This window comes from Giraffa tippelskirchi, chromosome 4 (genome assembly GCF_054371585.1).
Source record: "Giraffa tippelskirchi isolate mGirTip1 chromosome 4, T2T-mGirTip1v1.2.pri, whole genome shotgun sequence".
Taxonomy (NCBI): domain Eukaryota; kingdom Metazoa; phylum Chordata; class Mammalia; order Artiodactyla; family Giraffidae; genus Giraffa; species Giraffa tippelskirchi.
In genome coordinates this window covers 17,854,763-17,881,774 of record NC_137278.1, presented here as the reverse complement: position 1 = coordinate 17,881,774, position 27,012 = coordinate 17,854,763, and the positions used below count along the sequence as shown (strand labels likewise).

Genomic DNA, 27,012 nt, shown 5'->3' with positions numbered 1-27,012 from the left:
CATACAACTTTAGGGGATGTATCGTGAAGGGAGCGACATCAGGCATTTAGTGCAGATCATAACAGGCTCCCCAGGTGGCACAGGGGTAAGGAACCCACCTGCCAGTGCAGGAGATGCAAGAGACTGGGTTTGATCCCTGGGTGGGTAAGATCCCCTGGAGGACAAAATAGCAACCCACTCCAGTATTCTTGCCTGGAGAATCCCATGGACAGAGAAGCCTGGTGGGCTACAGTCCATGGGGTCGCAGAGAGTCAGGCAGGACTGAGCAACTGAGCTACACATACACAGATCACATGTCACAGTCCTGCTCACTTAGGATGGACCCCCAGGCTCCCCCATGGTGTGGCCTTGCTGACCTCTCTGACCTCATTTCCGACCATTTTTTCTCCTCTACTTTGTCTACATCAGCCCCTCACAGCTGCCTGCATGCTGTGCTTGTGTTCCTCCCTGGGCCTTGGCCTCCATGGCTCCTTCTTCCAGATGTCTGTGTGGCTCACCCCCTCTCTCACTAGCTTTCTTCTCAAGGTCTGCTAGAGGCGGCTTTCTCTGGTCTCCCCATCCCCACATAGAACCTCCTATCATTTTGCCTTTAAAAAAAACCTTTAGTGATGCAGATACTTTTTTATACGTTGGACGTCTGTTGAGATTGTAGGTTGTAGTAGGAGATTTTTCTCTTGGCTGTGCCAGGTCTTAGTTGCTATATGTGAACCTTCCTTTCTGCATGTGGGATTTAGTCCCCTGAGTGGTGGGATTGACCCTGGGTCCCCTGCTTTGGGAGCAGGGAGTCTTAGCTGCTGGACCACCAGGGAAGTCCCTGTCTTATCGTCTTAAAATAGCGACCTTCCATTCTTTTATACACTTTGACATTATATATTTATTTGTTTATTGTCTGTTTCTCTCACTAAATGTAGTCTCCACGAGAGTAGGGACTTTGTTTTTTTCTGCTGACTGGTGCCTGGAACGGCGCTTGGCACATAGCACGTGCTCAGTGCAGACTTGTCTGTTGTGTTAGAGAACTGTTGATATGATGACTGTATGTGTTCTTTAGATTTTATTTCTTAAACCTAACTGAACATAATTTGTAGCAGCAGTGATAGGACAAGCAAGCTATTTTAACATGAACTTCTATTTCCTTTCTGCAATTTCTATTAAGCTTAATGCGTTATCAGTTTGAAAATTTATCTTTCTTTTTTAGGGAGGCAGTGGTTTCAAATGGTGATATTGCTGCTTTTGAGAAAGGAAATTTACCCTCTCTAGGCTGTAGACGTCTCTGTTCCCTCGTATGTAAAACAGAACGATCATGTTGGCATTTTCAGGTTCCTGTGATCAGTAACCCTTCTTGCCAAATTTAGTCCTGGCTGAGGGAGAGATAAAAGAGTCAGACATGGATCAGATTGTCAGTCTTACTGATAAAAGCTGGATTGGAGGATGTGACTTAGGTGTCCTGCCACATGGAGCTCCCAGTACTTTGCTGTTGTTGTTCAGTCCCTAAGTCGAATCCGACTCTTTGTGACCCCATGAACTGCAGCATGCCAGGCTCTCCTGTCCTTCACTGTCTCCTGCAGTTTGCTCAAACTCATGTCCATTGAGTCAGTGATGCCATCCAACCATCTCATCCTCTGTCGTCCCCTCTTCCTCCTGTCCTCAGTTTTTCCCAGCATCAGGGTCTTTTCCAAAGAGTCGGTTCTTCCCATCAAGTAGCCAAGGTATAGGAGCTTCAGCTTCAACATCAGTCTTTCCAGTGAATATTCAAGGTTGATTTCCTTTAAGATTGACTGGTTGGATCTCCTTGCAGTCCAAGGGACTCTCAAGAGTCTTCTCCAGCACTACAATTTGAAAGCTTCAATGCTTTGGCGCTCAGCTTTATGATTCAACTCTCACATCCATACACAACTACTGAACCGTAGCTTTGACTGTACAAACCTTTGTTGGCAAAGTGATGTCTCTGCTTTTTAATATTCTGTCTAGGTTTGTCATAACTTTTCTTCCAAGGAGCAAGTGTCTTTTGATTTTGTGGCTGCAGTCACTGTCCACAGTGATTTTGGAGCACAAGAAAATAAAATCTGTCACTGCTTCCACTTTCTCCCCATTTATATTTGCCATGGAATGATGGGATCAGATGCCATGATTTCCACTTTTTGAATGTTGAGTTTTAAGCCAGTTTTTTCAGTTTACCCCTGTCTCGCTGTATCTCGCTGTGTAGCACTGTTCACCGAACCCATGGTAGGCAAAGGCTGAGTTCAGAGGCTGGAAGAAGACTTGAGGAGCAGTGGGAGCTGCAGACATGTTTACTCTCTCCTGACCGGCACGGCGGCCCTAACACAGCCTGTCTCCTGCCTGATGCAGCAGCCGTAATGTAACCATAAGGTAGCCGTAACACGGCCATACCATAGCTTCACATAACATAGCCAGGATGCTGTTCCACTGCAGCCCCGGTACACTAGCAGCCAGGGCTGTCACGGTGAAGCTCATACAGGCGAACTGCACAGAATCGCCCGTGACTTAGTGCGTACCTCGTGACGTGCGTGCACAGTACCGCCAGCCATCTCTGCTGTCACACGATCATGCAGAGACATTGTTTACAGAACGTGGGGTGAGAGAGCCTGACTGGCGCCCTCTTGTTCATTTCCCCACAGCCTCCAAGTTCGTGTAACTCGCTCAACACGGGCAGAGCTGGGCACCTGCAGGTTCCCCCAGGAGGAACTCCGCTCCCTCCGTCCGTGTCCCACGCAGTGAAGCAGGCTGAGGCTGGCAGATCTAAAGAAAGCCTGAAGGCTCAGTGAAGGTTTTCTTTCTCTGATGGGGAGGATGGAGAGGGTGGGAGCATTGCCCTGGAAGACACCTCTGGCCCCGGGAACGGAAGGCCGCCCCCCAAGCAGGGAGTATCTGTTGTGGGGAGGGCTTTTGTAAGATATTTTTTCTGTAAAGAGCTTGGAACATAGTAAGTGCTGAATAACTATTAGCCATTACTGTTATAACACCTGTGCATGTCATGACTTATAACAGTTATCCTACTGGATTCTAATAAGTTTCTAAAAAAAGCTATTCACTAGGGTAGATTGTAAGCCCTTGAGGGAAGGAACTCTTCATTATCTCTTGAATCTCTAATGCTGGACCAGCTAGTGTTGGCTTGTAGCATCCGTGAAAGAATGTTTGTTTGAGAAGAAGAATGGCTTAGTGGAAAGAACGTGGGTTTTGGAGTCAAGAAAAAGGAATCTGCTTTAAATTCTTTTGATTGCAGAAAGGAGATATGAAAGAGTAAATACCAAGAAAAGGAAATGGACTAATACCTATATATTTAAAAATTTTAATGGTAGTTGAAACAATTTCTGCTTCATTTGAAGAAACTAGCCAAACGAAATAACACACACCTGAAATGTTTCAATTTATCTGGGTTTCATTGTGTGTCTCGCCTTCCCGTTCATAGATGGTCAATTTTCAAATATTAGAATGTGTTTCTAATTAAAACGTAAGGACACAGTAGGAGAAATTACCATTGAAGTGTACAGCGAGGTCTTTTTTGTTAGGTCTCAGTATGAACAGTAAGTGACACTTTATGGGAGGGTGTAGAGACAGTCACAGAGTTTAAGGAGAGTGGCGTCATCGGTAGTGGAGAGTCAGCAGCCTGCCTTCTCCACCAGCCTGTCCTTGGACCCAGGCTCCTTGTTGCCCTCAGCGTTGTTTTAGTGTTAGCAGTTTCGGTTCCCTGCCAGCGTTGTCACACACTCTCCCGATGGCGTGGTGACAAGGTGCAGGCTTAATGATGTCACTGCCCCTTCCACTGGGGTGAATGTTACCTGCTTTCACTCTGCACCAACAGCCTTCCAGCCGTTCTCTTCCTTTACCCTGGGGCTTCCCTAGGCATTTCCATTGGTGGTTTCACATGCAGATTAAGACGTCATGTGGGATGGGGAGGGAGGTGGGTGGGGGGTTCAGGATGGGGAACACATGTATACCCATGGCTGATTCCTGTCAGTGTATGGCAAAAACCACTACAGTATTGTAAAGTAATTAGCCTCCAGTTAAAATAAATAATTAAAAAGATGTCTTCTGGCAGATTCTCAAGATCAGGTTTGGTCTCAACAACTGGGCAAGGGTGGCTCCCCGTGGCCACAGTGGGGTGGGGTACGTGTTAGCCTGGAAGTCCCCTCCCTCCCCGGGGAGGGAAGGTCCCTGGAGCACGTGGCCCTGGTAGGGACACGAGAGGACTTGCAGTCCCACAGTCCAGAATTAGCACCCGCATATGGGAAAACAGTAATTTTTCTGAACACCTGTTTTTAAGATGGGGAGAGTCGTGACTGTCTTCCAAGTTGTTGAGAGTATTATTTGATCTCTAGAGGATGTAAGATGCCTCAGACGCTCCAACGGCTCAACAAGGGGCATTTCGAAGCTCAGGCAGGTGTTGTGATGTAACCTTCACGCGGTGGGCGCTTCTCTGTGCTGGGCACGTGCTGTTCCTTCTCACTGCCCACTTCACTGCCCCTCCTGACTGTGCCCCAAGGCTCTGGATGCAGCCAGCCAGGGCGCAGCTGCCCAGGGAGCAACGGGGCTTGGACTGGAACCTGGAGCTGGCGACCCTTGCACTGTGTGGGTCCCCTGCCATGGGCACACGTGCCCATATGTGCTTTTGATAGGTGATTACTTCTGAAGTGGGGTGAGGGGGATAAATCAGGAGGAGTTTAGGGTAAGCAGAAACACACTACTGTAAATAGAATAGATAACCAACAAGGCCCTATTCTATAGCATAGGGAACTATACTCAATATTTTGTAGTAAGCTATAGGGGGAAAGAATCTGAAAAATAACACATATATATGTATATATATCCGTGAAATCTCTACGCGACACACCTGAAACTAACACGGCATTGTAAATCAGCTATACTTCAATAAAATTTTTTTAAAAAGTATATCATGGAAAGGTTTTTTTTGGTGTGTGAATTTACTACTTAGAAGGTAACTTTTTTTAGAATTATGGGTTTGTTTGGTAAGTCACTTCTAGTAGGATACAGAATCAGTTTAGTTCAGTTCAGTTGCTCACTCGTGTCCGACTCTTTGTGACCCCATGAATCAAAGCACACCAGGCCTCCCTGTCCATCACCAACTCCCGGAGTCCACCCAAACCCATGTCCATTGAGTCGGTGATGCCATCCAACCATCTCATCCTCTGTCATCCCCTTCTTCTCCTGCCCTCAATCTTTCCCAGCATCAGGATCTTTTCCAATGAGTCAGCTCTTCACATCAGGTGGCCAAAGGATTGGAGTTTCAGCTTCAACATCAGTCCTTCCAGTGAACACCCAGGACTGATCTCCTTTAGGATAGACTGGTTGGATCTCCTTGCAGTCCAAGGGACTCTCAAGAGTCTTCTCCAATACCTCAGTTCAAAAGTATCAATTTTTCAGCCCTCAGCTTTCTTCATAGTCCAACTCTCACATCCATACATGACTACTGGAAAAACCATAGCCTTGACTGAATTGACCTTTGTCGGCAAAGTAATGTCTCTGCTTTTTAATATGCTATCTAGGTTGGTCATAACCTTCCTTCCAAGGAGTAGTTCAGTTCAGTTCAATCGCTCAGTCGTGTCCGACTCTTTGTGACCCCATGAATTGCAGCACGCCAGGCCTCCCTGTCCATCACCAACTCCCGGAGTTTACCCAAACCCATGTGCATCGAGTCGGTGATGCCATCCAACCATCTCATCCTCTGTTGTCCCCTTCTCCTCCTGCCCCCAATCCTTCCCAGCATTAGGGTCTTTTCCAATGAGTCAACTCTTCGCATCAGGTGGCCAAAGTATTGGAGTTTCAGCTTCAACATCAGTCCTTCCAATGAACACCCAGGACTGATCTCCTTTAGGATGGACTGGTTGGATCTCCTTGCAGTCCAAGGGACTCTCAAGAGTCTTCTCCAATACCACAGTTCAAAAGCATCAATTCTGTGGTGCTCAGCTTTCTTCACCGTCCAACTCTCACATCCATACATGACTACTGGAAAAACCATAGCCTTGACTAGATGGAGCTTTGTTGGCAAAGTAATGTCTCTGCTTTTCAATATACTATCTAGGTTGGTCATAACCTTCCTTCCAAGGAGTAAGCGTCTTTTAATTTCATGGCTGTAGTCACCATCTGCAGTGATTTTGGAGCCCTCCAAAATAAAGTCTGACATTGTTTCCACTGTTTCCCCATCTATTTCCCGTTAAGTGATGGGACTGGATGCCATGATCTTAGTTTTCTGAATGTTGAGCTTTAAGCCAACTTTTTCACTCTCTTTCACTTTCATCAAGAGACTCTTTAGTTCTTCTTCACTTTCTGCCATAAGGGTGGTGTCATCTGCATATCTGAGGTTATTGATATTTCTCCCGGCAATCTTGATTCCAGCTTGTGCCTCTTCCAGTCCAGCGTTTCTCATAATGTACTCTGAATATAAGTTAAATAAGCAGGGTGACAACATGCAGCCTTAACATACTCCTTTTCCTATCTGGAACCAGTCTTTTGTTCCGTGTCCAGTTCTAACTGTTGCTTCCTGACCTGCATATAGGTTTTGCAAGAGGCGGGTCAGATGGTCTGGTATTCCCATCTCTTTCAGAATTTTCCACAGTTTATTGTGATCTACACAGTCAAAAGCTTTGGCATAGTCAATAAAGCAGAAATAGATGTTTTTCTGGAAGTCCCTTGCTTTTTTGATGATCCAGCAGATGTTGGCAGTTTGATCTCAGGTTCCTCTGCCTTTTCTAAAACCAGCTTGAACATCTGGAAGTTCATGGTTTACGTATTGCTGAAGCCTGGCTTGGAGAATTTTAAGTATTACTTAACCAATACAGAATAGAATCCTTAAAAACTGATCATTTTTGTTGGCAGTTAGATAGGAAAGAAAACTGTTTCCTTTGTTTTGTGGACTGGGGAGCATAAAATTTTAATGGTCATTGTTTCTCTTTTGGGAGGATAAAAGCTTCCGAAGACTTTGTTTTAGACAGAAAAGGAGTCAAATTTTAAAACTTTGTTTTACAGGACAAAAAATTTTGTCCTGTAATTTATTGTTTACAATTGTTTAAAATAATAAATTTAGATAAATTTCAATAATAAATTCTGTCCCATAATTTATTATATAAATTTTTCTTTATATAAAACATTTTATTATTAAAATTAACAATACTTGCCCACTGTAGAAATTTGGAAAGCATATTGCTAGCTTAGAATTTGAATTCCGCATCCTTAGGGATGACATGTGCACTGAGAGTTTCCCTTTCTCTCCGTGAGTCGTGGTCTCTTGGAGCCTTCCCCTTGCCCTTTCCAGTGTGGGTGCACTGCTCCCCTGGCCTCTGCACAGGCTGCATTCTGTAGCTTCCTTTTGCTGCATCTATGAGCCAAATTCTTTCTTGAATCCTTGCCTTCTTACTTGCTTTAGACTTTTATTTTTGCTGAAGCCCATCTCCAAGTAACTCCCCGAGGAAGAGTATAAGGACAGTAAGTTTTCTGAGTGTTTATGTATTTGAAATTATCTTCATGCAGCTTTAGGTTGAAAAGAACCTGCCTGCAATGCAGGAGACCTGGGTTCGATCCCTGGGTGAAAAAGATCCCCTAGGGAAGGAAATGGCAACCCACTGCAGTATTCTTGCCTGGAGAATCCCATGGAGAGAGGAGCCTGGAACGCCATAGTCTATGGGGTCGCAAAGAGTTGCACATGACTGAGTGACTAACACTTTCACTTTTCCACTAACTTTCCCTTTTAACTTTTAAGACACTGTGCCATTGTCTTTCAGTGTACAGTATTGTTGATAAGTCTGAAGCTAGTCTAGAATCTCTTCACGTGTAGTTGACCTGATTTTCTTTCTTGAAGAGTCATGGGATCTTCCGTTTTTCTTGATGTTCTTAAATTTCACATTATGTCTGATTACTGATACTTGGTGAGTTCTTTCAGATCTTAGACTCATGTTCTTTAGCTCTGAGAAATCCTCTTGAATTACTTCTTAGATAACCTCTCCCTTGTCTTTGTTGTCATTGTTTTCTTTCTGGACCTCTTATTTATTAAGATATTGACATCTTGGATGAATTCTGTATCTCTTGCTACCTGTGTCTTTTGGAGATTTCCCTCAACTTTATATGTCAACCTCTGATAGATTGTATTCTCAAAAAATAGTCATAGCGATCTTTCTGGCACATGTTACTCCCTGTCAAGAGGTGGAATGTATTTCCTTGATCCTGGCCAGGTTTGTGACTGCTCCAGCTGACAGAGTATGGTGGAGGTGATGCTGTGTGACGTTGGGGGGTTAGGTCACTAAAAGGCCACAGCTTCTGTTGCTGTGGGTGTGTGGGGCTCTCTGTCTGTCTGTCTCAGAATGCTGGTCCTTGGAACCCAGACAGCAGGGCACACATGATAGGATTTTTAAAAATGAACTTTTGATGTTAGAACAGTTTTAATTTACAGAGAGTTGTGAAGATAGAAAGTTCTTATATAACCCACATCTACTTTTTCCTGTTGTTAACGTGTTACATTAGAATGCTCCTTTATCACAATGGGTGAACCAGTATTGATACATTATTATTAACCTAAACTACATGCTTTAGTTGGATTTCCTTAGTTTTTATTTTAGGTCTGTGTGAGTTAATTTGGGGTGTCATTACAAATAACAACGACTGAGTGACCTCAACATTTATTTCTCATGTTTCTGGAGGCTGAAGTTTGAGATCTGGTGCCAGTGTGGTGAGGTTCGGGTGAGGCTTCTCTCCCTGGCTTGCAGATGGCTGCCTTTTTGCTCTTGTGTTCATATGGTCTTTCCTCTGTGTGTGGGGGGGGGCGGGGGGGTTGGGAGGAAGGAAGGGGAGGAGAGACAGGGCAGGAGCTCCCTCTATGGTATCTGTTCTTACAAGGGCACCAATCCCATCACAAGGGCCCCACCCTCATGACCTAATTACATCCCAAGGGTTCCCTCTCCAGATTCCATCACATCAGGAGTTAGGGCTTCAGTGTGTGAATTGAAAGTGAAAGTGATAGTCTCTCAGTCATGTCCAACTCTTTGTGACCCCATGGGCTGTATGGTGCATGGAATTCTCCAGGCCAGAATACTGGAGTGGGTAGCCTTTCCCTTCTCCTGGGGATCTTCCCAACCCAGGGATCAAACCCAGGTCTCCCGCATTACAGGCGGATTCTTTACCAGCTGAGCCACAAGGGAAGCCCATCCAGTGGATCTTCCCGACCCAGGAATTGAACCAGGGTCTCCTGCATGGCAGGCAGCTTCTTTACCAGCTGAGCTATGAGGGAAGCTTGAGTGTATGAATTGGGGTGGGGGACACAAATACTCAGTCCATAACAAGGTCCTTCTTGTGACCCGGGACCCTGTGTGGGATAGTCCACACTCACAGTTAGTTGTCATGTTGCTTGGGTTCCTCCAGACGGTGGCAGTTTTTCTCAGATGTCCCTTGTTTTGGATGAGGTGTCCAGCTTTGAGAGTCGTCAGGGATTGTGTAGAAAGCCCTTCAGGTGGGTTTGTGTGAGGTTTCCCTCATGACTGATCTGGCCGGTGGGTGTCTGGGAGGCGGAGCCCGAAGGTGCCAGTCATTTCGGTCACATCATGTCCACGGCACATGCTTTCCACCTGACGTATCGTCATTGATAACGGCCTGGTCCCCTGGCCGAGGTGGTGCTGCCAGGCCTCTCCAGGGAGGCTTCTCCCTTCTACCCCGACTTTTTCCCACACCATCATCTGGAAGAAGGCAGCTGAGCAGCTCGCGCTGTGGGGCACACCCTCTGAGGAGCTGAATGGAGAAATGAGCTCGCCTGGTTTCATTTTCGGAAGATCTTGTTAGCATGTGGAGCACAGGAGGAGGACCAGGAGGAGCTGAGTGTGTTTGGCGACAAAGCAGAGGGCTTACCCAGGGGCTCCTGAAAGGCGGAGCAGCCGTGACTCCATGATGTTCTGAATGCACGAGGAGAGGAGCTGGGGCAGGGGGGACACCCGTCCGGTGTGCTTGGCCTAAACAGCCAGGCGGACAGTGGGGGCTCAGGGGAGAGGTGGCTTTGGAGCGTGTGGAAGGAAGGACCGAGAGTCTCCTCTGGCCGTGTTAGGTTCAGGGAGCCCTCGAAGAAGGAATGATGAAGAGACCATTGCCTTTGAGTCTGGAGTTCAGGGTGGAGGGCTGGGGCTCAGGATTCGATTTCCAGAATTTCATTGTGCTTCCAGACCAAGACTTTGGCTTTGCTAGAATGAGGAGTCTCTGGTAGTTTGATCAGAACGATGAGGAAAATTCAAAATCAAACAAATGTCCTTTCTGAGAGCATTGTGCAGAGAAAGGAATGGCTGATTTTGGTCAGCTTTAGTGGCTCGGTGTCCCAGCTTTTAGGGCCAGTCCAGCAGCGGAAGATTCAAAATTCGATTTGGATGTCTTATAGCTTTTGGGAAAACACGGGGAATTTTTAGTTTTTGTCCCTGAGGGACCGTGTGCATGTATTTTGGGGCCGCAAAGACAGCCAGTTGTGTTTCCTCCTCCTCAGAGGGAAGCCGGGCGGGGGTCGGAGCCTCCAACCAGCTGGATTTCCATGTGGCCGCTGCTGCCTGTGGCTTTGGTCTTCTCTCAGGCAGGACGCTGGCCCCTTCCGGCTTCCTCCTGCTCTCGCTCCCTCTCCTGTGACCCGTGGGGTGACTGCCTTTCCTGTCTTGATCTCTCTCCTGGTGATGATGAAGAGAGGGGGGAGGTGGAAGGATGTACATCATTTGGGGCCGTGATAGGACTTTGTAAAGATCTTTGACAGCCATCCACCAGATTACATAACACTTGACTGGTGGTGCTGACGACTTAGGTGTAAGCTGCTGTCGTCATAGAACTTGGGCTTCCCCGGTGGCTCAGCAGAAAAGAATCCACCTGCAGTGCAGGAGACGTGGGTTTGATCCCTGGGTCAGGAAGATCCCCTGGAGGAGGGCCCGGCAACCCACCCCAGTATTCTTGCCTGGAGAATCCCATGGACAGGGGAGCCTGGTGGGCTACAGTCCATGGGGTCGCAAAGAGTAGACACAGTTGAAGCCACTGAACATACACACATACATAGAGCCTGGTCCATTATCGTTTAGAAAACAGAGTAAGTGAATAATTTGGGGGGATCTATGGTTCTCTTGGGCTTCCCTGGTGGCTTAGATGGTAAAGAATCCACCTGCCATGCATGAGACCTGGGTTTGATCCCTGAGTCAGGAAGATCCCCCAGAGGAACACATGGCAACCCACTCCAGTATTCTTGCCTGCAGAATCCCATGGACAGAGGAGCCTGGTGGGCTACAGTCCATGGGGTCACAGAGTTGGACACAACTGAACAACCAAGCACAGCACAGCACATGGGTCTTTCATTTTTCTCCCCCAAAGTTCTTTACTTGTTTCTAGAGCATTTTTGTACTGGTGCATCTTTCCCTTTCTGGGGAGTTGTTTATAAGAAACAGGTTTGCAGGAGATGATACATCAGCACCATGTGCTCTTAGAGGATGTGGGGTCCTCACCCGTGCCTCCAGCTTCAGGAAAACCTTCCTGAGCTCCCTGGGTGCCGTTCTTGCCCTTCTGAGGGCTCATCCAGGAGAGAGGAGTGACTGTTGGAATTTGGGGTTTATTATCTCCTTGCTTTTCTTCATAGTATTAACCACAAACATGTATATCTCTAACAACATAACATTTAGTTTTGCCCAGTTTTGACTTTTGACCTTTATATAAATGGTTCACACTGTGTTTTCTTCTGCATCTTATTTCTTCCATCAGGCTATATTTGTTTATGTTGGTGGCTGTAGCTGTGGTTCTTACATTTCCACTCTAGTCTGGTGTGAATACACTCTCACTTGTTTGTGTCCTCCTGTCCAGGGATGTTTGTGTGATTTCTGGGTTTTACTGTATAAAATGCTTCCATGGACGTTCTTGTTCACAGGTTCTTGTCACATGAACAAGAGCCTGTGAGAGTTTCTCTATTTCCTTATGGGTCAAGTTATGGTCATGGTCGGAGAAGGCAATGGCAGCCCACTCCAGTACTGTTGCCTGGGAAATCCCATGGACGGAGGAGCCTGGTAGGCTGCAGTCCATGGGGTCGCTAAGAGTCAGACATGACTGAGCGGCTTCACTTTCACTTTTCACTGTCACTCATTGGAGAAGGAAATGGCAACCCACTCCAGTGTTCTTGCCTGGAGAATCCCAGGGACGGGGGAGCCTGGTGGGCGGCCGTCTATGGGGTCGCACAGAGTCGGACACGACTGAAGCGACTTAGCAGCAGCAGCAGCAGCAGCAGCATGGTCATGGAGAATGTATCTTTAAGTTTGCTAAATAATGCTGTTTTCCAAAGTGGTTATAACCAGAATACACAGCTGGGTATTCAATTTCTTTCATTCCTCATCCATACCAGCACCTGGCTCCTACTGTTACCAGATTGATACATTTTGGCCAGTCTCATGGGCATGAAAAAATACTTTGTGATTTTACTTTTCCTTACTCCTAAACAAGTGAGGTTAGTGTGTTTTCATGTAGTTCCTGGTAATTTGTCTTTCCTCTGCTCTGACGTGCTTAGTCCTGTCTTTTGCCTATTTTTAAATTGGATAGTTGTGTTTCTTTAAAAAAATTTTTTTTAAAGAGTATTTCTTGTAATTCTGTCCTACCCTATATTAAAAGCTTCCTGGTGACTCAGATGGTAAAGAATCTTCCTGCAAGGCAGGAGACATGGGTTCAATCCCTGGGTTGGGAAGATCCCGGGAGAAGGGAATGGCAACCCGCTCCAGTATTCTTGCCTGGAGAATCCCATGGACAGAGGAGCCTGGCAGGCTACAGTCTATGGGTTGCAAAGAGTGGGACACAACTGAGCTACTAACACTTTTATCCTGTATTAGTTCTGCCTGTATTTTAAAAAATATTTATTTATTTATTTGTCTGTGCTGGGCCTTATTTGCAGCATGTGGGATCTTTGGTCTTTGTTGTGGCATGCAGGATCTTTTTAGGTACAGCATGTGAGATCTAGTTTCCTGACCAGGGGTCAAACCCGGGCACCCTGCATTGGGAGCACAGAATTTTGGCCACTGGACTACCAGGGGAGTTTTGTCTTTTTCATCTTGGTTTTTAGAGGTTCTCTCTGTTTTGGATTCTTCATTATATGTATTGCAGAATATCTTCTCCCTATTTGTAGCTTGATTTTCCATTTTCCTATGGTGTCTTCCGTTGAAGAAATCCTTGATTATTTATTTTAAAAAGTAATTTTAAAAATTAAAAAGTTGTGATAACATGTGTACATATATAAAATTTAGCGTCTTAACCATTTTTAACTGTATGGTTCGGTAGGGTTAAGGATATTCACATTGTTGTGTGACAGATCTCCAAAACTTTTTCATCTTGTAAAATGGGACCTGTGCACCCATTAAACAATTCTCTTTTCACCCTTCCTCCAGCCCCTGGTAACCACTGACTTACCCTCTCTCTGTGGGTTTGACTGTTTTACATGCTTCATGTAAGCCCGTGAAGCTTATTAGCTGCATCATGGAGCTCCCCTCTGGGGGTCTGAACCAGTCGGCCTGGTAGGCAGACTAAGTCAGGTAAAGGATCAGAAGGGTGCATCATGTTTGTTTGGGTTTAGGGAATATATTTCATGATCTAGAAGAGTGGACAGAGATTATTCTTACTTTCATATTAAGAAACTCTTGTATAAAGTGATATACTGTGGTATAAAGTGATGGATGCCAGAGGTGACCCGGTCAGGGCTGGAGTGGGGGTTTCTGTTGATGGTCTGTTAGGTGGTAATGAGCGGCTTCATTTAGACCCGCAGCGTCAGCTTGCTGTGATGCGCTCAGTGCCGTTCACCCTGGTCCGTTCTGTGCTCTTTGTCATGTGTGGTTCCCAGCCAGCTAGTTGCATGCCACTTGCCTTATCCTTTGAGGAGAACCTCTGTTAAAGTCAGGGGCTCACAGACTTGGACTGTTCTAACTTTAGTCAGGGATGTGTGCTCACGACATGCCTCCAGATGGAGCTGCTTTCTTGTGAATCATAAACACTGCCTTTGACGACTTAATTATGGGACTTTGTCAGCTCTGTGGTGCTCCTTAATATTCACCTCGGAGTTGGTGTAAATATTTGATAATCTGGATGTGCAGATGGTCTGCCAGCTGTGGCTTCCTTTCAAGCCTGGGAGCAGGAACGTGTTAACAGTTTTCAGGGAGTCTCTGCATTAGGACTGGTGGAGCCTGGCCTCCCAGGACCCCCTGCGTGACCGGACCCAGGTGCGTCTCTCACGGTTGACTCAGCACCTGTCACTGTGGAGTTTGGAGGTCAATTACCGTGATTTGGATCCAAAAATTACTTTTCAGCTCATGCTTAAAATAAAATGACATCAGGCAACAGGAGGACTAGATGATACATAAATTTGGAATAATATTGTGACTGGGATAAGATAACAAAATTTGAGTTTGCAAGTATTTAACACACATGTGCTAAGTGCTGGTCATATGTCAGAAATAAATGCTGAGAAATAAACAGAAATCCCTGTTTTAATGAAATGTGCATTCTAGGGATATCTTAGTGAGTGACTCTAGGGTAATTCACAGTGCATGACAGCGTGAGGCACAATGATTGATTATGATTTTCTGGGAGCAATATCTGAAACCATTAAAAATTCTAAAAAAAAAAAAAAGTTCAAAGTGCTTACATTGGCCCATTCACTAATGTATTCTTTTAAGTGCTTAATGGCTAAGTATTCCTAAGGGAAGGAGTTCATAACCCAAGCTAAGCATTAAATGTTAATACTTTTTATGTTGACATGATTGTTATTGAAAAGTATACTATTTTTGATGGGAAGCAGTATTATTTCAAAATCAAATCAAGACATTTGTAAGTTGGTGTTGTATTGAACTGAAATCTGATGATAATGAGGCAGCCCAGGAGAAAAGTGAGTTTTTTGCATCATTTGAAGCCTTGTATAATTAATAGGATAACTGAAATTGGCTTTTGTTTTTAGGATAGGTACTTTTTACTCAGTAGCACTTAGGTCCCCATGGACTGTAGCCTGCCAGGCTCCCCTATCCATAGTATATGTTAAAAAACAATTGAGTAGGTAAACAAGAGGGTCCTCCTGTAGAGCACAGGGAACTATATTGAATATCCTGTGATAAACCTAATTGAAAAGAATGTAAAAAAGGAATAATGTGGGACTTCCCTGGTGGTCCAGTGGTTAAGACTTTGTCTTCCAATGCCAGAGGATGAGGGTTTGATCCCTGGTCTGGGAGCTAAGATCGTACATACCTCATGGCCAAAAACCAAAACATAATACAGGTGCAAATCCAGGACTTTAAAAAATGGTCCACATCAAAAAAAGCTTAAAAAAAGGAACATATATGTAACAGTCACTTTGCTGCGCAGCAGCGATTGGAGCAATGTTGTAAATCAGCTATACTGTGGAGAAAATTTAAAAAAACAATTGGGAATGCTGCTTTAGCTTGGAAGGTGTGTGGGGCTTTTGAAGATGTGATGTTTGAGTTCTGATGTGAAGGGTGAGGTGTCGTGTCTGCGTCCTGTGCGTTTCAGGTGGGGATTGGGGAGCCTTTGGCCTTGAGGTGGAGACTGATCTGCTTTTGGTCACTATGGATCAGTTCACTTTTTCTAGAAATTGATATAAATAGAATCATTCTCTTCTTTTGTTCCAAATTCTTTTATAAACTTAAATTATTCTGAGATTCATCTATTTTGTGTGTGTCACAATAGTTCATTCCTTTTTTTTGCTAAGTAATATCCTCTGTGTGAATGTGCTAGGATTTGTTTATTCAGTCAGTGTGAATTTAGATTCCTCTTCCTTTTTCCCTTCAGCAGGACTTCTGGTTTGCTAATATTATTTGTAACCACCTAAGAGATAAACATTTCACACACTCACACACTATCTCTGTCTTTCTCACTCCAAGCACTGCCAGTAAAAGGGGAGATGCCTCCTTGTTCTTATATTTATTCCTCTTTATCCTGTTAAGCGATGCGCTCCTAGTCAGTCACTCGTCAGAGGACACTCGACAAGCCCTGTTGATGGGAAGCAGACCAGCCTCTTCTTTGTGTCTGTGCTGTGTGCGATATTTTGGGATGTGTGTATGGCGAGTTTATTTTATCTGGATTCAGCTTGTTTCCGCAGATTGCTTTTACTTGAGCTTCATAATTTAGCAACTGTAGATGCAATTAATCGAACATGTTTTAATTTCAGAGGTAGACAGAAACAAATTCCTTCTTAGATCATAGGAATCTTGTATAGATGGCAAGACTGAAATTAAATATGCTCTCGTCAACATGGTAGGTAGGAGATAGGTCCTTTTCATTGCTGGCATCTTGATCAAATCCTTTGCTTTCTGCTTCTGTTTTTGGTGCCTTTGAAAACGCTGACTGCTTTTTTGGTTTCTGCAGATGATCTGAGAATACGCTTCAGGATCTGTCAGTTAATGAACCCCCGGGAGTCTGGCTGTTTTTAACGATGTTGAATTTAGCTTGGAGTAGGAGGCTAGGGGATGTCTGGGCTCTCACCTTGCAGCTCTCCATGCTGTTGTCTGGGGAGGACGAGAAGAGAACACTTAAGGGACAGGCCTGTCCTGGCGGACGTGGGTCTTTGCTGGCTGAGCCTGGTGTGTTTTGTTTCTGTGGGATTAGAATAGGCAGTTGCTGTATAATCTGGGAGTCAGGATGGAGTCCCCAGAGGACTGCCTGATGCCAGTCCTCTTTCTCCCAGCCCCCTTAGTGGCCACCATTGTTCTCATTGGTCTGTGTGTCTTCTTGCACACCTCTCAGTTTTCTGAGTGCAGGATCTGCCTTGTCTGCATTGTTTCTTCTGCCTAAACAGTAATTGTCTACAGAATGTTCAGTAGAATGCGTCAGGTCTCTAAGAAAGAAGATAAAATATGAGCTGTTATATTTTGAGTGCCAGTGGGCTTCCCAGGTGGCACTAGTGGTAGAGAATCCGCCTGATAATGCAAGAAACACAAGAGATGTGGGTTTGATCACTGGGTCAGGAAGATCCCCTGGAAGAGAAAATGGCAACATACTGCAGTATTCTTGCCTGGAAAGTTCTATAGACAGAGGAGCCTGGTGGGCTACAGTTAAGGGGTTGCAAAGAGTCAGACATGACTTAGCAGCTGAACAAAAAAAAAAGTAGTTTTACCACTCACGTGGGCATCCCACACAATATGGTTGATTGCTTGTTTGGGGGAACGTTTTATAAATATATGTTTATATGTTGTATGTGTTCCTCTGAGTTAAATTCAAGAGATGCACGGCTTCTTTCACATAGAGCATGTGTTTAGTCCATATGCTGTAAGAAGCTGTAATTTTTCACTTTCGTTGTCTGTGTAGTTACGTATTGTATGACTATACCACAGTGTATTTAGCCATTTTCCTGGTGGTAATGGGCGTTGGGTTTTTTCTGGCACTTGGCTATTAGGAGCAGCACAGTTCCGAACATTCTTGATCATGTCTCCTGACCCCCACGTTGTCCGTCTGCATAGTGGCCTGGCTGAGTCACAGGGAGCGAGTAGCTGTAGTCCTGTAAGAAGACGCTTAGCTGTGCCCTCAAGTGTTTGGGTCAGCATGTGTGAGAGACCCCATCACTCCACACCAGTATTGTCAGACTTCGAAACATTTGGCAATCTGGTTGATATATAATGGTATCTTATGTGGATTTAATTTATATTATTTCCTAAAGATTTAAAGAGTGATTCTTGCAATCGCATTTGGGCCCCATCATATCTGCTTGACTTTGAGGTTCGTTGATGAGGACACATTTCTGAAACATAAAGCACACCAGCTTTGCCTGGGGAATTAAAAAAAAAAAAGAATTTGAGGTTCTGTTTCAGACCAGGGGAATAAAAATTCTGGATCAAATATTCAAGAATCTAGTTCTAGTCAGCGGTGTAGGTGGTTACTGCACAGCTGGACTTACACTTACCTGGATGCAAGCACAGTGCTGAGGATGCTGCAGGTTGTGTCTGTGGGGCCTCGAGGACCACTCTGATCCTTGTCCATGGGCTCTGCGCCTCGTTCCCCCAGCTCCGCCCCTGCAGGGTCTCCCCAAGACGGCCTGTTTCCCTTGTGAGCCACCAGCTGAGGATGTAAGTGTGCTATCCAAAAGCCTTTTATACTGATAGAAAAGTACCGTTAGATATAGTTTGTCTTCTACTGATAGAGATACAGAGGCAGCAGCTGATTTAGGGGGTACTTCTGTTATTTATTGAGTATTGCACATCATCGTTTTAAAAAGTTTTATTGAAGTAGAGTTGATTTACAAAGTTGTGTGAATTTCTGCTGTACAGCACAGTGATTCACTTATACATATATACATATTCTTTTTCATATTCTTTTTGATTATGGTTTATCACAAGGTACTGAATATAGTTCCCTGTGCTATACAGTAGGACCTTTTTGTTTATCCATTCTGTATATGGTAGTTTGCATCTGCCAATCCCAAACCCTCAATCCATCCCTCCCCGACACCCTCCCCCTTGGCAACCACAAGTCTGTTCCCTCCCTATGTCTGTGAGCCTGTTTCTGTTTCATCACTGCAGTTCAGTTCAGTCGTGTCCGATTTCTCATGACCCCATGGACTGCAGCACGCCAGGCTTCCATGTCCGTCACCAACTCCCGGAGCCTACTCAAATTCATGTTCATCAACTCAGTGATGCCATCCAACCATCTCATCCGCTGTCGTCCCCTTCTCCTCCTGCCTTCAGTCTTTCCCAGCATCAGGGTCTTTTCCAATGAGTCAGTTCTTCGCATTAGGTGGCCAAAGTATTGGAGTTTCAGCTTCAGTATCAGTCCTTCCAATGAGTATTCACAGTTGATTTCCTTTAGGATGGGCTGGTTGGATCTGCTTGCAGTCCAAGGGACTCTCAAGAGTCTTCTCCAACACCACAGTTCAAAAGCATCAATTCTTCAGTGCTCAGCTTTCTTTATAGTTCAACTCTCACATCCATACGTGATACTGGGATACTGGAAAACCATAGCTTTGACTAGAAGGACCTTTGTTGATAGACAGATTCATTTGTGTCATATTTTAGATTCCGCATACAAGTGACATCAGATGGTACTTGTCTTTCTAATGTTGCCCTTCATGTTGAGCTGCCTTGAAATTTAACGTTTTTCACTCTGAACTTATGTAAGTCAGTTGTTGGCTCATTATGGAATGCTTAGCTCTGACGTGGAGCTAATTAACTTGTATGGCATGGGTGGCAGTTTACACATTTTTTCATACGACATGTAGCTGTTGGTTTGGTGTGGGAGGAGGTTAGGGTTAGGGTCCTCTTCTGATGTCACTATCTTGGACCCTTCCCTCCCTACATGCTTGTATAAATTTATTTTGGAACATTATTAATAATTTCTTTGAATAACCTTAAAAATAAGTGACTTTTACTGTTAATTCTTTTGTTGTTGTTCCATCATTCAGTTGTGTCTGACTCTTTTGCAACCCCATGGACAGCAGCCCACCAGGCTCCTCTGTCCATAGGGTTCTCCAGGCAAGAATACTGGAGTGGGTTGCCATTTACTTCTCTGGGGGATCTTCCTGGACCAGAGCTCCAACCCTCATCTCCTGCATTGGCAGGTGGGTTCTTTACCATTGCACCACCAGGGAAGCCCTGCTATTTCTTTGGAGTGTCATAAATTTACTCAGTAGCAGGCTTTAAGCCTGCATGCCTGGACACTGCCTTAATTGTGAGATTGAACCACATCATTTGATGTCAAAGAAAATTCTTCTCTCACCCCTTCATGTGAAGCATGCTCCTTAGAAGGCATCTTCTGGTGTGTCTACAACAGCTGCTTTCATAGGTACTTCTGTGTGCAACTTTTCACAAAAGGCTTCTTTTGTATAAAATGGGAAGTGTTGCAGAGGCGTCTTAAATGAGCTAGAGTTTTCACCCTTGCTTCTTTCTTTGTGTTGTGCCCTGCCTCCCCTCTCACCTGCCTCACTCCCAAACTTCTTGGGGGCAGTTTCTTTAAGGCACATCAGGTCATTTGCGTAGGTATATTTTCAGCAAAATGGTGTTGAAAAAAAGGAACATGACGTTGTTTCAGTCTAAATTTCTTTCCATTTGGAAGAAAGCTTGTGCGAAGGATTGACCCGTAACAGCAGGAACAAGTGTACACAGGCTCGTGTGTGTATTAAGTGTTGGCATTTTGTTAACCAGAATGGACGTATTTTGCAGGTCACAAATTCCCTCTGTGGTCTCGCCCGTAGCCATCAAGTTGGACCTTCGTACGTTCTCTAGAAGTAGAGAGGCAGCCAGGGAGCAGCCTAGACTCAGATGTGAGTTGGAGCCCGGGGTGCTCACTGTTACTGTAGGTGACCTTGAGCTAGCCGAGTGAACTGGGGAAGCAGCCCCTCGTTTGCGGATCAAAGGATAGGAGCAGGGGAGAGTCCCCGCATGTGTTGGGTCTCCTTCCCAGCCTTGTAGGTCCCTTCCTTTGTTCTTGTTGTTTCTCCTCTCCAGCATGCGTTGCCTCCCCTGACCTACCCCACCCATGAAACAATGACTAAGACGTGGTTTCAATTCATAAGTGCTATTTGGACATCTGGGTGTGTACTCTTTCCTTCTGTATAAAGGAACAGTCTGGATATTCCCACCTGCCTGTCCTAGAGGTTTTTTGCTTGATATCAATTGTGCTGGTCCCTCCTCCTGGAGCTCCCACCATCGTCTGATGGGCTGAATCCGTCTCCTTTGCAGTCCGGCTCTCCAAGGCCTGGGTACCAAGTGTACCTCTGGCTCCCCCCAGTCAGGGTGATCGACGGCACCTGCTCCCGGGGTTCGCTCCCGGACACTTGAGGTGAACTCTAGTTCTGTGTGCTTTAGGACCAGGAGCCCGCTTTACGCGTGTAGGTGTCTGTCTTCTGCACAGCGGTCCTGGCCCCTCGTGGATCAGGTCTGAATTATTCACGGCCGGGTTATCTAAACCCGGAGACCTCGCTTCCTCACCTGTGCCCTTCTGCCCTGCACGTGCTGTCAGCCAGGCTCCTGGGGAAGCTGCAGTTGCCAAGTCAGGCGGCTGGTCTCAGCCGCAAGCGCCCTGTGTCCTGACGGTGCTCACGGCCTCATGAGCCTCCTTGCAGCCCTGACCAGGCTGGGCCATGGCTTGCAGGCTGTGGGGTTCTGCCCTGGGTCCCCCGTCTCTTTCACAGCGCCCCTTCTGCCGTGTGCATCACTCTCAGATGCGCATCTGCTCTGAGGGCCTGGACATGCTCCCCGAGTGTGCGCGCTGGCCCCCCAGTGCTCTGGGACTGAGCGCACGCGAGGAGGGCTCATTCTCCCCTGGACCCTCGCGCCCCGCATGGGCTCATGTCTCCGTCCCCTGGTGCTGGTGGCCTCTCCTGGCCTCTCAGGCCCCGGTCAGTGCCCTGACTGCCCGAGCGTTCTCTGAACCTGCTCTGCCGTCCTGGCTCAAGGTGGCCAGACCAGCCGTGGCCTCCAGATTGTCCTGTGCACCCCTCGCTCCGTCCCCGGTCGGCGGGCGCTGAGCTTGGGTCCCATCACTCGCTTATTAAATCACCCATATTTCTGCATCACGCATGGCCTCAACCCTGAGTGCCTCCACATGGCATGCAGAGCCCCTCCGTCTCTGAACAGCCTCCCCCATCCCCCCACCCCTGCATTCCGGACCCCTGCCCCCGCATTCTGACTCCCCCTCCCCACATTCGGACCCCCTCCCGCACTGCTCCCACTGCACTCAGCAAGCCTCAGTGAGTGCTTCCTTCACCTTGGGTTCTTTGGTTTTTGTTGAAGATGCCCTTTCTCTGATTTTCCAACACCATGGTTCTCACCCCTGGAGAGTGACCGGGACCTGTGTTTTTCTTTTTGAATTGTCGACTTTGGCGCCTGCCCCCGAAGATACCTATTCAGTGTCTGGAGTGTGAGATCTGATCTCATTCTCTTTATCTGTAAGATGACTGTGTTGAAACAAATGGTTATAGAGGTAACAGAATTCTTCATGCAGCAGTTCTGGAATGCTTCAGTAGTAATTCACAGTTTGTTTTAGGTTAGACAAGAGAGGGAGGAAGGAGAGGGAGGAGGGAGAGGGAGGGAGCGAGTCCTCCATGGTTACTGAGCTCCGCTGTAATTACGTCTCATGTCACCTACTTGGTGAGGGTCACTCCTTCACGCGCTCTCCTTTAGGGTGTCCTCGAAGTACTTTCTGTCCAGCCTTTAATAACTGAGTTGACCTTCCTTCCTTGTGTACGTGTTACCTTTTTTCATTAGATTCTGAATCCGTCCAGGGCCGGCAGTGGGACTTACGCATTTTATGACTCCTATGCTCTGCCCAGAATAAATGCTCCATGCATTTTTGTTTAGTTACAAGATATTTGAAAGAAGGTTTTTAAACTTTAGGAAGCTTTGTAGATGTGAATAATTTTTAATGTCAATATTCATCTTTCTGGTATATCTACTTTTCGCTTAATTAAAAAAGTATTCTTGGAACCCTTTAGGAGAAAACAAGTGCTTATTAGAACCTGTTGGAATGACATTTGCTTGTATTGAGTTTAACTGTTTCAAAGAACAATGGTCTCTCAGGCAATGTACAACAATGTCCAACTGTTTTTCTCCTTGTAATGCAAGAAAAATCACATAGTTGTCTGTGTCTCTGGGCAGAGATATCTCTGTGGATCTGTGGCCGCACTGACATATGGCTGGGTGATTTATTCCTAATTTAGCTTCCTGAAACAGTGGTTTTGTTGTTGTTATGTGTTTCTTACAGGTTCCTAATGTCAAATAGATTTTTGTTTTATTTGTAGATTTTAAGACCTATATTTCTTACTGTTCTATGAGAACCTACTTCATAAGAGACAGAAAAGGAGGTTTTTCTCAAGTCTTTAATACCACAGGAGAGTCTTGTTTGTAGTCTTTTTTAAAAAAATCATTTTGTGAGGGCAAAAGAAGTGTTAAGGGAGAAAAAGGAGCTGCAGTCCTGTTGCCAGCTTGTGTTTCATTCCTATAAATCGAGGGCTATGTCATCCCTACTGTTATGAGGACGTTTAAGGACTGGCCTTGGTGGGCTCAGGGGTGGTCTCTTTCTCTCACGGCTTTCTGGGGGCTCCTTCCTCTTGTTCACCTGCTGACCTCCTGGACCAGTCCCTGAGGCCCCTGGAGCTGAGACACGTGGTTCCTTCCAGCGCTGGCTTTAGACTAACAGCATCCCCTTGACTCCTCTGCCAGGGATGCCACTGAACTCCTAATGGCAGAGGGTTCATCCCATAGACTCTCAAGGATCTTGACTGGATCTTAACCCAGAGGAGTTTAGGAGAAGCTCAAAACTCTTCTTCTCTACCAGTTACAGGGTCGCTCAAGTCATTAAAATAAGTTTCTCTTTCCCTCTAACCATATGGTACCCTGTGCTTTCCGTTTCTGCGTCTGCATCCCCGTGTCTTCCAGATTCTTCCCAGGCCCCCTCCCAGCCTCTCCCCATGCTGGGTGCCAGTGTCCCTGTTGCGTGTAGCACTGACGTGTGCATCAGCCCTTCCCTCTGAACTTGAGGTTGTCATCCTGGGAAAGACGCCCTGGTTTTTGTTTTCATTTCTTTAGCAAACTGGAAGATCTTAATTTTAAGTAATAACCTTGATGTTTTTGTCATGAGAATTTTAATGTAACATCAAATGAAAAATTCAAGTCTGTGTTGCTAATACAAAATTTTAATTTTTCTTTGCAGGTCAACTTTGTAGTGTGCCAACTCTTTGCCTTGCTAGCAGCCATTTGGTTTCGAACTTACCTACATTCAAGCAAAACTAGCTCTTTTATAAGACATGTCGTTGCTACCCTTTTGGGCCTTTATCTTGCACTTTTTTGCTTTGGATGGTAAGTAATTATTTTGATCATATTTAATGAAGATTTTGGATGTCTTTGTGAATTGAGTGTGTAGAAAAATACACTATGTAGTGTTTTGTCCTTATATTTACCTATAACATTTTCCATTTTTTATTTTTAATAGAAAAGATAAAGAGTGGAAAGTGGGCTCTGTCTCTTCAGTTTGGGCTCGAAGGACAGTTTACTGTTTATAACTTATGAAAAAGGACAGATGAAGAAAAAAGACATCAAGACATGTTATTCTGTCATGAGTAGCTCTTCCACCTATTTTGCAGATCTTTTATGCCAGGACACATGAACCGTTTAAAATAACTTGTTCCTTTCTGTGCAAGTGGCTTGTAAGAGGCTGGTAAAGCCCATCAATAGAGCTCTGTTATCATTTTCTATATTCTGCCATTAGCCAGATTGGATTTTTTGTTGGGTTGGTTTTGGTGGGAAGAGTTATTTCTGAATGGAAAGCTTCTGTTTATGGCCTTTCAGATGCTCCACATGTGTCCATGTTTCTTCCGCTTTGCGCCTTTCTTCATTATCAGGACTATTCTTGTAATAAATACAGACACACCGTAGTTCCTCTTTGTCCCAGATGACGCTGGTTGTAGGAGGAAAGCACAGTGTCTTGACGAAACAGCAGAGATGCTCAGTAGAAGGATTCTTGGTGATTCCTCCTGAACGTTCCTTCTTGCTGTTGTTCAGTCACTCAGTTGTGTCCGACTCTTTGTGACCCCACGGACTGCAACATGCCAGGCTTCCCTGTCCTTCTCCATCTCCTTCTTACCTGAGAGCTTATGCTGCTGGCTCATTGGCTGTGTTTGCTCTTTGGCAGATTGTTGTTTGAGATGCAGATTCCCTGAGAGAATGCTAGTGCAGTCGCTTGATGAATGGTTTGGGGTAGTTCCTGTTGTGGGTGTAGACTGGTGGATTTTGACAATGCCCCCGTGTTTGTTCTGGGAGGTGGTTTTTGATTCTTGGGAGGGCTGAAATATACTGGTATTTCTTGATCTAGTTTTTTCCTCTGGCAACCGTACATGTGTCCTAGAAACTCATGAAAATTCAGTTAAGGATCATTTATTCCTTCTCTGCCTTGTTGCCCCGTGACCAGTCCTCTGATAGGCCCTGCCAGTGGTAGGTGTGTGTGGAGTCCCAGGGTTTCTATGCGATTTCTTAAATCAGATCTAGGCATGGTTTCTCCCCTTCCTTGATAGCATCAAAGTTTTCTTCAGTTTCTCGGGGGATTTCTATTTAAACTTATCTTAAATCACGCCATGGGTGTGTATGTGTGCATATTTAACTTTGTATCACAGAGCTTTTCAAATGCAAAATAATAGATATGAAATAATAGAAATGAATAGAAATAGAAAATAATAGAAATAATAGAATAATAATAGAATGAACCCTCAAATGCCCATTATCCAGCTTCAACAATTGGTAAAATCCCACCATTCTTATTTCATTCTTTCCTCAACGTATTTTTCTGGAGAATTTTCAAGCATATCCCAGTTTACACATTTTACCCATACATATGTCAGTGTTCAACGTATATTTTGTCAGCATATTTTTTCTTGTTTTTGCTTCATTTAAAAAAATTTTTATTTTATTTTTAATTGGAGGATAATTACAATATTGTGTTGGTTTCTGCCATACATCAACATGAATCAGCCACAGGTGTACATATGTCCTCTCCCTCTTAAGCCTCCCTCCCTCTTTCCTCCCCATCCCTCCCCTCTAGGTTGTCACAGAACACCTGACTTGAGCTCCCTGCATCATATAGCAAATTCCACTGGCTATCCCTTTTATGCATGGCAATGTATATGTTTCCATGCTACTCTCTCTACTATCTCACCTTCTCTCTCCCCAACTATGTCCAAAAGTCTTTTCTCTATGTCTACATTTCCATTGTCGGCAGCATGTTGTAAGGGGTGGGGAAGGCTTGTCCAAAGTGACCAGCTCCGGACACCCTTCACTTTGTGGTCTGTGGACACAGAGAAGACCGAGATGTGATCCGTGTTTCCTGGGCCTGTGTGACTGGGAGTCCTGCTGGAGGGAGAGGTGTTTATGGATTGGGGAGTGTGCTTTCTTGCTGTGAGGTCTTCTCAGATACTCTATCCAAGTGTCCCGAGGAACTCACCTTAAGGTCAGGTGGTCATAAGTATGTCCATTTATATGTGATAACTAGGATTTTAAAAAAGTGTACTCTTATTCTTTCCTTGAAGGAGAAACTTTATATATTCTTTTCTTTGGGAAAAGAGATTGTTTATGCCTCTGCACCAGGTAAAAGATAATTCTTTGCTACTTGATATAAGTGGGGAAGTTGAGTGTCCTTCTGTTTTGCATTTTAGCACTTTGTTTTGTTAGCCTTGAAGGCAATCCTATCTCCTATTGATTTTGACAAGTTGTCTTTTGGAAGACTATGTTAGTGGTTGCCTAAATATAATTGACTCTTTTACCTACTTGTATTTGGCCTCAGCTTTTTTTTTTTGAACCATCATCTATAAATTTCTTTTAACTGATAATTAGTTTATACTTTTAATTACTTGTTTAGCTATTTGATAGCAGTGCAGGGTAATGGACTGGAGCTTAGACTGAATCCAGACAGACCTGAATTCCACTGTGGGTGCCTCAGCCTGGCACCGCTGTGACTGGACACAATATTCAGCCTTGTTAGCATCACTTTTCTCACCTGTAAAATGGAACCAGTGGTGGTTGTGAGGCCTGAAGGACATAATGCTGCAGAAGGGAGCTCAGCACAGTAGCCAGCTCCTTTCTGTTTCAGTTTATGGACCCATATGTTTTTCTGATTGGTGGCCCTCTGGTTATATAGTAGGCCAGCTTTGTTTCCCTGTGTGTGTGTGTATGTGTATGTGTGTGTGTGTGTTAGGCAGAGGAAGAGACAGGCAGATGAACTCCTTACAATGGGTAAGATAAGTATCTTCTATACCTGCCTTGGAGCCTACTTCTTAATATTTCTGTGGAAAGTTAAAAATAATTAAGTAGCTTTCCACAATGGAGGTGCCTGTTATTCTATGATGCTTAGGTTAGAAAGTAATTTTAATCATAGTTTAAGATCCTTATTAATACTTTAAATTGTATACAATGATTTCAACATTTTTTCATACATTATTCATGCTATCAAAGGGCAAAGAAAATAGAAATTTTGCACGTGTGTGTGTGTGTGTGTGTGTGCGTGCGCGCATGCAGGCACATGTGTGCACAGTCTTAG

At 45.0% G+C, this 27,012-nt stretch overlaps 1 protein-coding gene across 6 annotated transcripts in view; it reads left to right on the top strand.

Moving 5' to 3' along the window:
* Positions 1 to 27,012, top strand: part of MBOAT2 (membrane bound glycerophospholipid O-acyltransferase 2) — a 150,805-nt gene that overhangs the window by 72,889 nt on the left and 50,904 nt on the right. For 5 of the 6 annotated variants that reach the window (XM_081483455.1, XM_081483454.1, XM_081483453.1 and 2 more), the window contains one exon: positions 23,641 to 23,786. The exons of the other annotated variant lie outside the window; for it this stretch is intronic. Coding sequence is in view for 2 of the 5 variants with exons in the window: in XM_081483451.1 (XP_081339577.1) it covers positions 23,641 to 23,786 (146 nt within the window). In the remaining 3 variants the exon portion in view is untranslated. The remainder of the gene's footprint in view (positions 1 to 23,640; positions 23,787 to 27,012) is intronic. 6 annotated transcript variants of the gene reach the window in all.